At 35.4% G+C, this 12,621-nt stretch overlaps 1 protein-coding gene across 1 annotated transcript in view; it reads right to left on the reverse strand.

Annotated features, from left to right (window-relative positions):
- Positions 1-12,621, reverse strand: part of LOC126416320 (ATP-binding cassette subfamily G member 4-like) — a 487,342-nt gene that overhangs the window by 33,590 nt on the left and 441,131 nt on the right. Inside the window, exon 5 of the mRNA XM_050083982.1 lies at positions 107-345. Within this exon, the coding sequence (XP_049939939.1) occupies positions 107-345 (239 nt within the window). The remainder of the gene's footprint in view (positions 1-106; positions 346-12,621) is intronic.

Raw genomic sequence — 12,621 nt, forward strand, 5'->3', positions numbered from 1 at the left:
TATTAGGCTTTGAACTGTTGACTGTCCTTGCCATGACACTACTAAAGAGATTTTGTGTGAAATAATAATTTCATTTCATTACAAGGTTTTGCCAAATAGTACTTACCAAAATCTGATGGATTATAGTGTATCGGGCAGTTAAGTCCAACTGATGCCATAAATGGAACAATGTCAAATCCAGCTCCCTGGTAAACACACTGGCCTTGTGCTACTACATACACATGATCAAAAAGTTCAAAAAGACGTGCGCTTGGTGTGTGCACTGAGCAGATCACAGTACGTCCTCCCTGGGCAAGCATCTTTAGAAGAAGAATGCACTGAGAGCTGGACAAGTCATCGAGTCCTCTGAAACATCCAGAAGAAAACATTTCAGTAACAGAAATTCTAAGATGGATACAATTTAAGAAAGAGAAAAGCAACAATTCAACTTGAGATGTGGCAGTGATTTGCTATCTCACTGATCACACTCATTGTCCACTACTTAAGTTACAGAATCAAGTCATTAGATTAAGTGAAGGAACAATAATGAAAATTATCTTTAATGTGTTCTTTCTTAAATTTGGGAATGATTGGTCCAAAACACATTGCAATTTGATCTTTGGATTGGTAGATATTTAAATATTAATTGAGCATTAGGATCAGAATTCACTGGTGAGTACGGAGACTGAGCCCAACCATTGTTGCGGGATGGGCTGCTGAGGACCTGGTAAAATGTAAGGCACCTGTCAAGGAGCTAGAACGGAGTGTCAGAAGGTTTCTGGAGTCTTGGTGCAAGGATACAAAGGGAAAAAACTAAAACTAATGAGCAGTTTGTGGTGACAGACATCCCAAGCAACAAGAGTGTGGTGACGTCTTAAGCACTGAAACCAGGGAAAAGAAAATTAGTCCATCCAAGAAATTACATTTTTAAGGAGTTAGTGTTTTTGTCAAATTATTTCAAGCAGTGTTATCAAAGATTTACCACTGGAGAAACCAGCATAGATGTAATCATAGTAACCACGAAATTACAGGCAAAGTGAAAAACAAAGTGCCTCATTCTTAACAAAGGTTATTGTATGAACCTAATACCGCGTTTACAAGCAGGTTCAGTGTGCAATCAACCGTGCAAGGTAAGAAACATTGTGCATGTGATAAAACTAACTTCCGAGCTGAATATGAAACTACAAATACGCAAAGTGATACATCCAAAAGAAGGCCTAACAACTCAACTACTGTTATGAAAGGAAATGAAACTGAAAGACCTGAACACTTGTGTGACCCAAATATCAAGTATTTGTCCAGCGCTGATACTAAATTGTTTGGCCATAACGACGGTGGATCTTCTAAACAGGCAGAGAAACCTAAACGAAGAAAAGTAGTTTTGATGGTAGACAATCATGGTCGTGGATTTACTCGCCTTCTGAGCGGTCAGTCCAGTTTACAAACAATCGCTTACATAAAGCCTGGTGCTTCTATGTCGGAAGTTTGCAATCATGTACGATCCACAGACGTTGCTGACTTATCCTCTGAAGACTTTGTTGTGCTAATTGGTGGGTCAAATGATGTATATAAAAACGAAACCCACAAAGCAAAACAAGAACTAAAAAGGTGCTTAGGACAATTGACACACACAAATGTTTTAGTGCTGAACATTCCACATCGGCATGACTTACCGTCTTGGTCCTGCATAAATAAAGAAATAATCAATGCCAACCAACAAATTTCATTACTTTGCAAACATTTCAGAAATGTAGAACTTGTAAATGTTAATAATAATGGGCGCAGATTCCACACATTACATGGATTGCACATTAACAACATGGGGAAAAAACTGCTCGTCGGAAAAATTGAAGAAATTATCACCGAGAGGCATCAAACACTAAAAAGCAAAATCATCCTGGATTGGCCCCCCAAAATATTCGAAGGAAACGACGTCAGCAAGACCTCACTCCCCAACATCAACAACAAAAGAAGGAACTAGGTGCCTCCAATATTCACGCACAATGAATGCAGTAACAGCTCTATCAATTGCAGACCCAGCTCTAACACCAGCAGCAATATTATCAACAGTAGGAGCAGCAGCTGAACAACTACCAAGGGAGCCAGACACTGAAGAAAATTCTGCTGCAGATGATAATAGAAGAATAGGTGCAGTCGGGAAAAGAAAAGCAGTACTTCCAGCACACCTGAATGATTTTTTTATTGACAAGGTAAAGGTAAGTGATCAATTAAACATGCCAAAGTCTAACAATATGCCAAAGCCTAACAAACACTTTAATTTCATGCTGATTCATCAAAATGTCCAATCATTGCTAAACAAATTAAGTGAAGTTGAAATGTTATGTACTGATGAGCTAAAAAACGTTCTTGTAGCGTGTATAACTTAACACAGGCTACCTAAAGATGCAATTTCAGTCACAAAACTTGCAGACTTCAATCTTTCTTCATCATTTTCTAGAATTACATCCAGTCATGGAGGGTCATGTATATTTGTTAAAAGTGGCATTGATTATTGTAACATAAAACCCATTGAACTGTTAGCTGAAGAAAAAATTTTTGAAGTATCCGCAGTTGAACTCTCTGCATAAAATTAATAATTATCTGTGTATATAGGAGCCCCGATGGGAACTTAAATGATTTCTGTCACCAACTAGAAGCAGCTTTAAATACTATAAAAAACTTCAACAAAACAGTGATCATATGTGGAGATTTTAACATATATTTTCAAGAAATCTCAAAAGACTAGCATAGCTTGATGACCCTACTGGAAACATATAACATAAAAGCCACCATAGACTCTCCTACAAGAGTTACACCAACAACTAGCTCAACAATTGATCAGATATTAATAAACACAAATGTAAATCACAATTTCTGTGCCGGAAATCTTAATACTGGCTTCAGTGATCACTATGCACAGTTTATTGCTTTGCACACCCCAAGTGAAACAACTGAGAAAGAGGAACTTGTAAAAGAAGCAAGGAAATTCACAAACAAATAAACCTTTTTGTACAAGACTAAGTGAAGAAACTTGGTATGAAGTGTATACTTGTGAAAATACTAACAAAAAGTTTGAAAAATTCATGGAAATCTTTGTGTCATACTTTGAAACTGCATTTCCATTAAAAGAGCAAAAATGTCAACCTAACTTCAAAAAGAACAAATGGATTACAACAGGTATTAGAATATCTTGTGCAGAGAAAAGAAGATTACACGCTATAGCAAAGACACAGAACATGCCTCATGAATTTCATTTGTACCTGAAGAATTACAAGAGGATCCTCAAAAATGTTGTAAGGAAAGCTAAGACAGTGGCAAATGACAAATACATTGAAAATTCAAAAAACAAATCTAAAGCTATATGGGAAGTTATAAAAAATCAAACAACAAGTGAAACTAAACAATATAAAAATATGAACTTATGTTATGAAGGACAAATTATTTCTTGCCCAACAGGAATTGCAGGGACCTTCAACAAATATTTTGCAAATGTAAGTGAACAGTTGGTGAGTGGACTGGAAGAACACAACAAAATATCACCTGCATCATGCAATAGTGTGAGAAATGTGTCTACATCTTTGTTCCTTCCACCCACAAATTCTGAAGAAATTTTATCAGTTATAAAAACCTTGAAAACAGGGTACTCACGTGGAATTGATGGAATACCAGATGCAATTATTAAAAAATGCTGTCTTGCCTTAGCTGAACCCTTGACACATTTGTGGAACAGCTCACTGGCATCAGGAACCTTCCCTTCATGCTTAAAAACAGCAAAGCTGAAACCACTGTTCAAAAAAGAAAATCCAGAATGTGTTTCAAATTATAGACCAATAGCCCTACTGCCTGTATTTTCTAAAATTTTAGAAAAAGTTTTTTATAAGAAACTGTCTGATTTCCTAAATAAAAATAAAATTCTCTCTCCTTCACAGCATGGCTTCAGGAAAGGCTATTCAACTGAAAGTGCAGTATTTGAATTTCTTAATGAAATCTATACTAAAGTGGATGCAAGTGAGTTTGTGACAGGCATATGTCTTGATTTATCTAAAGCTTTTGACATGATTGACCATAATGCCCTACTGCAGAAGCTTGACTAGTTAGGAATTAGAGGTATATCCAATGAGAGGCTCAAGACATACCTATGTGGTCGCAAACAGGTGGTTGAAGTGCAGTATACTGACCATAACAAAATCAGCTACTACTACTCAGGATATGAAAATGTGAAATATGGTGTCCCTCAAGGATCAGTATTAGGACCCATTCTGTTTCTCCTCTATGTCAATGATCTTACGTACAACAAGTATTGCCAAACTACCCTCCAATTTGCAGACGATACAAGCTTCCTTATTAGTGGTAAAACAGAAAAACTAAAAGACTCCGCTATCCAGACAATGAACAGTGTAGAACAGTGGTTCAGCTACAACAAGCTAATTATAAACAAAGAAAAGACAGTAGCACTGAACTTCTATAATGTAAAAGGAAAACACCACCCAAACATAGAAATAGAACTTAGGGACAGAGTTCTTGAAAGTGTTGACAGCACTAAATTTCTGGGACTTTGGTTCCAGAACAACACAAAATAGGAGGTACATATTGAATATTTGCAAAGAAAACTAAGCAAAACCTGTTACATGATACGGATCTTAAAAACTTGTTGCAGCAAAGCCAGCCTGTTAAATGTATACTACTCCTATGTGCATTCTGTAATTAAATATAGCATAATATTCTGGGGCAATACAACAACAAATATTAAACTTTTCAAGATCCAAAAGACAATACTAAGAATTATTGAAGGGGTACACAATACAAAATCATGCAGATCCATATTCAAAAAACTATCAGTTCTTCCTCTTCCTTGCATTTTTATCTACGAAACATCAGTTTTCATCAAACAATATATCGATGAACACCCAGATATCTTATTAAAAAATGAAGATATACATGCACACAATAGAAGGCAAAAATCTGACCTTCATGTGAAACAGGTGAGAACATCATTGTGCCAAAAAGGCACACTACATACTGGGATAAAGATTTTCAATAATCTACCTAAACATATTAAATCAAAAGGTAAACTCTGTAGTTTTAACCCTTTGTTTCCTGACATAAGAAAAAATTTACTTTTTAACATTTTCTTTGCAGAATTTATGCTATTGTGGCCTCAAATGACGGTAGGATTTTTTTAAAATTTTATTTTATTTTTCACAACTTTTTCTCTCCTGGTACTCATAAGTACCATCAGACTCCATGGACAGAATCACAATATGCGCAGAAAAATGCTCCAATTTTTATAACTTGTCCTTTATTCCACATAAATATTAAATATTTTTACATTAGAAAATTAATTAATAGAAATATGATATTTCTCAATTTTTTTTAATTTTGCATAAATTTATTCTAGAGCAGCTTCACAATACATAGTAACTTAGCTATACAATTTTGACAGTATATACATATCACATATTTAGTGATACCTCATGAAATTGTAGGAAACAGTTCTTTTTCTCATTGCAGCACAAATACACTTTAAATGTACTACATTGTGAATGTGGTCTCGACTGAATTTTATTTTTTGCACACATTTCGCATCGTCCTCTTTTACAACTGAGCACTACAAAATGGTTTCCTCGGTTGCCAAGACGTACATCCTTCAGAACAGAAAAGTTATCCTTCCTTCTCTTTGGGGGAGTTATTTCATCTTTACCAGAGTTTCTCTTTTTGAGATTTGGCACTTGCTCTTCATTCATTAGCCCTAGTGCCACAGCACTCCTGAATTCCAGCAGTGGCAGTGCCCCATGTAGATCACTGAAAATGACGTAAGCATTGACAAAAGCAATTTCTATTGCTCCCCAGAAGAGACGGTGCCACCATTTCTTTGATCGCCTGTCAAGACCATAAGTTGAACATAATCTGTCTGCATGATCCACACCACCCATGTTTTTATTGCAATCACATACAATAACTGGTCATGGTATAGTCATACTAGTTCCATCTTTCCGTTTTCTTGTCACTAAGCTCTGTTCAGTGCCATGGAAGTTTGACGCAAAATACACTACTTTATTTTCCCTCCATTGAAATACTGTTAGGTCTAAAGATGACTCTCTGTGATTTGATTCCCCAAGCTTTAGATATTTTTCTTTATGTAAATTCGCTGGCAAACCTTTCCTGTTCGTTCTAATTGTTCCACAGGCAATTTTATTTACGGATTTCTGTGTGAGAAAAAGTGGACAGAACAACTAGTGAGAGGTAAAGCATTGTTGCTACAATAAAGTGTTCGCACAACCTGACGGTACTAATAAGTTCGCCTTATATTTTCCACTTTATCTCATTCACTTGTAACGTAATGCTTCAAACTACTATAAAAAAACAAAGAAGGTAAGTATGTACAATGGAAAACTCAACGGAAGTTTCAATAAATTGCACACAAATTCAGGCAACACCATGGAAACAAGCACATACAATCTTCTGTTTTCACAGCAGCGCGCAAAAAACAATTTCAAGCTCTGACCACCAGAGAGGTCTACGTATTGCACAATAACATCTATGAAACAGTAGAGCAGAGTTACTGTTACATACCGACAGGCTCTCAGATCACGAAACTGCACCACGAGAAAATAATGAGAGTCAAAACTTACTGGTACTTTTAAGTACCGTCAGGCAACAAAGGGTTAAGGCTGAAGTAAAGGCATATTTCATTTATCATTGCTTTTACAGTCTGACAGAATATATAAAAGCCAAACAACAAAAATAAAGATGCATTATTGATATTCTACTTTGTATGTTGCCTGTAATGTTTGTTGTATTTATGAATCTGTGCTAAATTACCTCAATATCTAGTCCTTAGGATTGCAATACAAACTGTATTTTATCTTGTAAATACCTAACCATGTCCAATATCCTTGTATATATTCTATACATATAGGATTTGAAGGACTAAATAAATAAATAAATAAAAGTTTAAATGTTACAAAAAGTGATGTGTCTGACATCACAATTGGCAGAAAAGCTGTAAATAGGAGTCACAGATGATTATTTGAGGCAGAAGGTGTCAAATCTTGGCTGAGTCTGCTGCAGTTATGCAATAAGCTTTGTAATTGTTCATTTTATGTGAACTAAGTTAGAATATGAACAATCAGATACACATTGACTTTACTTGGTGTAGTGAAGTTACAATACCTACAGACTTAGACATTGGTAGCAGAAATGAGCAAAGCATGTGCCATATCTTTATGTCATCTATCATCTTTCTGCTGGTGAAGTCAAATGGTGCTTATCATCGTGTTGTGAACTTTTTCATTTTGTATTAAATCGTTGCTGATGAGCTTCTGGTTGCAGCTATGTAGGTCAGCAATTTTATTATCTTGCAGAATATCATGTAGCCAAGTATGTTCAGAACTGTCTTGGTGTTTTGTTTTTCCAGGTCCTGCATGTCAGAAGCATTTCTGAGTTGTTATTAAGTTAAATTTAAATGTTTTATGGTCAATAAGAATAAGAGTCTACTATAGAGACTCCACGAATTCCGGTGTGTGGCAATTGTATCTCAGCATTTTTCTTGTTACTAATGTACATCAAACTATTGGGTAATGTGGAGCCTCAACAGTACAGTGTTTTTTTTTTTTTTTTTTTTTTTTTTTTTTACCAGAGCAGCATGTTATTTATTTATGGTGTACGAACATCTTCCTTAGTTGTGTTCTGATATTGAAAATATTAATCACAACACATCAGATAGAGCACAACATAAGAAGCAACCCAGGCTGGTAAGCTTTAACAGGTCAAGTATATATGGATGGACTGCGAGTACCCAGAACAAAAAAGTTAGGTCTCTATCCGCACCCTTGTATTCCTCCACTTACAGTTTCAGGAAGTTTGTTCTGATGTACATGACACATATTCATCCTATCCAATTAAACTGCTGAAGTAATTATGAATGGCTAGATAGTCTGAGAGGTTTCTGATCAGTGTAATTCTTGCTCTATGCACTAAGAATATCCTAATAATTAGTGAGAAGTACAGAATAACATCACAAATTGACACATCATGTTGCTGGGAAGTAGAGTTGAATGCTGCTATGTAATCAATGAAGGTAATTAGTCTGTAGAGAATTCTACAAGCAGAAGGGTTTTAAAAGCAACACTAAGAGAGAATTGTTAGATTTTTGGCTCATCCTTTTTAAAATCAGAAAGGCAGACCGTTCACCACTCTGGTTGATGGTAGATAAGCTTCCCGTTTGGTAAACTTGTGGAGGAGGCATCTAGCTGAAGCCAAGGGCCTGCTAGAGACATGCTAGGTGCAGCAAGTTGCAGTTCTGGGAACACGTAGTGGTATGACAACCCACCCTAGCAGTGATGACTGACTCTGCTTCTGCAAGCTATGAAGTGGAGAAGGAATCACAAGCTAAGTGCTCAAATACTTTCCCAACTGCTGGACACATTTGACAGAACAGAACAGAATGGATGATAGTAATAGGGGCCCAGTAGATCCTACATAGAAGGTATTACTGATATTGATAGAATTACAAGCAAAATAAACACTACTGAAGATTTGAATCCTGATATTTATTTATTTATTGAGTCCTTTGATCATATGTAGTACAGTGTACAGGATGATATTGGACTTATTACTAAGTTCAAAATGATACATATAGTTCAAAATGATATATATTTAAATAATCATTTTTCAGCATGCTACCAATTTCAATAGTTGTAGTTCTTACAATGATACAATGTTATAAGTTACAGTAGCTTTAGTTCTTAACAGTTATTCTGGTCCAAGTATTCCTTTACTGAGTAGAAACAGTGGTACAGCAAATATTCTCTGACAGATCTTTCAAAAGCACTAATATTTTGTAAGCATTTTATACTATTTGATAGTCTATTATAGAGTTTAATACCCAGATAGCATGTACCTTTCTGATACAAACTGGTACTGGATGGGGGTACATGCAAGTTATATTTTATTCGAGTATTATAATCATGTATATCTTTGTTTTTTAAAATATTATCATCATTTCCTATCATATACTTTTTTACGTACATTAGTGTGTCAACAACAAACATACATGGTAGAGGTAGTATATTCAGTGCTTTAAATATGGGCTTGCAGGACTATCAAGCACCACTTCCTGTCATAATCTTAATGGCCCTTTTTTGTTTTCTGAAAGTCCCTTGAGCTGCTGGGGAATTTCCCCAGAATATGAGTCCATACTTGAGATGGGCATTAAAGTACGCATAATAGGCACACAATAGTGCCTGTTCATTTATGCATCGTTTGAGAACCCTAAGAAGATAACAGCCCGTGCTCAGCTTGGCATTAATTTGTTCTATGTGTTTGTCCCATTTTAAGTCTCTTTGTATCCAGATACCAAGAAATTTTGTAGCCTCATCATTTGCAATAGTGTTTTGGTGGTTATGGAAATTTAAGGCTACTGTTTTGTTGTAGTTTATTATCAACTGATTTTCTGCTGTCCAATTACTTAGATGTTTTGTAACTGTGTTTACTTCTTCTTGTATATCTTCATTTTTTGCTGCTTTTACCAGTATTGTTGTGTCATCAGCAAACAGTATTACTTTGTGGGAATCAATATGTATATCCAAATCATTGATATATAACAAGAAAAGTAGGGGTCCCATTACCGACCCTTGCAGTACCCCGTAACTGATTGGGCTTTCTGATGATACATATTCTGTGATTATTCGTGCTTTATCATCTATATGTCTGATGGATACTTTTTGTTTACGGTTGCTGAGAAATGAACGAATCCAATCATTTGCCAACCCCCTGATTCCATAGTGCTCTAGCTTCTTCAATAGGGTTTTGTGGTTTACCATATCAAAGGCTTTGGTTAGGTCCAAAAATATACCTGTTGTTTGTTGTTTTTCATCTATTGTTTTTAATACAGTAGATATGCATTCATAGATTGCTGTCTCCGTTGATTTCTTGCTTCTAAAGCCATGTTAGGTATTAGATAGCACACTATTTTTGTTTATAAACTTTAACAACTTAATACACATAATTTTTTCTATTACTTTAGAGAAACAGTATGTTAATGTAATGGGACGATAGTTTATTACTTCATCTTTGTCACCAGCTTTGAAAATAGGGATGACTTTTGATGTTTTTAGTTGATCTGGAGAGATGCCTGACTCTAGGGAACAGTTGCATAAGTGAGTAAGGGGGTCAATTATATTTTGCATACAGAGTTTTAGGATTCTGTTCAGTATACCATCAATTCCTGCTGAGTATGTTGTCTTTAGTTGTCTGACAGCCTTCAATGTCTCCTGCCTGCTTACTTGGTCTACAAACATTGAAAATTTATGACTGTTGCACTTGTTTACCACTTGATGCTGAGTTGAACTAAAATTAGTTTTTATTAAATTTTCAGCTATCCCAGTGAAGTATTTGTTGAATATGTTTGCTGTTTCTGTAGGCTGTAAAATCTTTTTATTGTTGTGTATCAAGACAATGTTCTCCTCAGTTCTCTTATTTTTGCCAGTTTCTTTTTTAATGATGTCCCATATAGCTTTCACTTTATTTATAGAATTATTTATGTAGTAATCATTGTACATTCTTTTTGCCTGTTTAACGACCTTTTGTAAGATTTTAGTGTATGTTTTGTAGTGAGTATGCATTTCCTCAGTGGCATTATTTTCTTTGCCGATTCTGTGGAGCTCCCTTTTTTTCTGGCAAGAAGTTCTTATTCCCTTAGTAATCCAACCCTTTCCTCTTGTCTTCTATCTTATATTTAACATTTTTTGAGGGAAGGCTGTATCAAAATGCTTTACCATTTTTTCTAGAAAAATATTGAATTTCGAATTCAGATTTTGCTTTTCATTGACATCAGACCAGTCTTCAGTATGCAATAGTGAGTTAAAGTGGTCAATGCTTTTCTGCCTGTAGATCCTCTTGACCTTTATTAAGTTATTCTTAACTGGTCTTCCTTCCTTTGTGGTGGTAAGTATTTTAGCTTTGTGGTCACTGTATCCTGTATTAAACACTTTTACTGACCACTCCAATTTCTCTTTCTCAATCAGGATTTGATCTAAACCTGTCTCACTGGTTTGTGTTATTCTCGTTGCAACTTTAACTGTGGCTATAAGGTTATGTGTTTCAATGAGATTGCCAAGGGCGGTTTTATTTTTACATTTACTAAGAAAATCTATGTTAAAGTCACCACATACTACAACATCACACCTTGTTTTATACAGCTTATTTAAGAAAATTTCCATTTTTTCTAAAAATACCTCAAACTTTCCCGTTGGAGAGCGGTACACTGTAGCTATTATCAAACCTAATTTTGGAATTTTTATCACTGTCATCTCAAAATACGTACTCTGCTTGTGTACAATATGGAAATGAAAGTGTCACAAAATCTCCAAATCTTTTTTTCAATAGCCCAAGCTAAAATGGATTCAATTGTGCTTGAGCTTAGCAATTCTGTGCCTAGTTGTGCTGATGACACTCGCATAATAACAGAATAAGTGGAGTAATTGGTATTCCCAGATGTCAAACCTGATGAACAAAAATGTTTTAATGTTGTAATTAACTGAGATATTAAGTAATCTAAAAACTGAACTGCAAAAGGATAATTTCAAGATAAATGCCAACATTGTTAAGGTAAATTCCAATATAAAAACTGAGATTTATATGAAAAATTGCAGTGTGAAAACAGAGATTAAAAATGTAAAATAAAAGATTGATAATGTGCAAACCTATGTGCCAATGAAAATTTCAAAGTTGGAATCAGAAGTAAAACAAGCTGTTGAAACCTACTTTGTCCAGTCAAGTGTACAGTTGGATGAGCACGTTAATTTGCTGTTACAAGCTATGGTTTTAAAGGTAGATTCAGAAGTTGTTAGTGAGCACAAAAGCTGTGAAACATGCACAAAAGAATCAGCTACAAATTGCAAAAAGGTTGGAAGCCAATGAAAATATCCGTTGCAATTTCATTGAGCAATTAGAGCTAATGCAAGCAGTACATGAACAGACTGTGTAAGAAACTGAGTAGTATAAGTGATACTATAATGTGACATCAGTGTACTAATTTTAGTAATCATGTAACAGATACAAATTGTATGCTGACTGCTGAGTAAAAACGGCATGAGCAGTTGGCACATAATAATTTTGCTGCTGGAACATTGCTTCATACTTACGAGAAGTTTTAAAGTTGCCTCAAAGTGTAGCAGAACACTTCCCTGTTAGCTCAGTGGCTTCATTAGATGTCACAAGTTTAATTGTTTTGATCTGCCAACGAATGTGAACCCAAGTTGTTCATACAGGAATATATGGACATCTTCCTGATCTCTTGGTTGGCATGGGAACACTTTTTTTTGTGAGACATTTAAAAGGGGCTGTACTTTGCAGGGTGAATGGCATTTCAAATTCTGGTGTAAATTTGAAAGAGTTTCATGATGAATTCCTGAATAAATATTGACGCTCAGAAATTCGGAGGGAGTCTTCAGTAAATTATTGAATGGAAAAAGATACGAGTCATATAACAGGACAATGAAATGTTATTGTGAATACTGGCGGAAGCACGTGAAGTATTGACAAGGGAGTGGCTCAGAATCGTTTGCCATTGGTACTGTGTGGACACTGCCGTTCCCTACGGTGTAAGGAGTTGATTGTAATGGTGTGAGACCCTTAAAA

Source organism: Schistocerca serialis, chromosome 8, assembly GCF_023864345.2.
Source record: "Schistocerca serialis cubense isolate TAMUIC-IGC-003099 chromosome 8, iqSchSeri2.2, whole genome shotgun sequence".
Lineage (NCBI taxonomy): Eukaryota > Metazoa > Arthropoda > Insecta > Orthoptera > Acrididae > Schistocerca > Schistocerca serialis.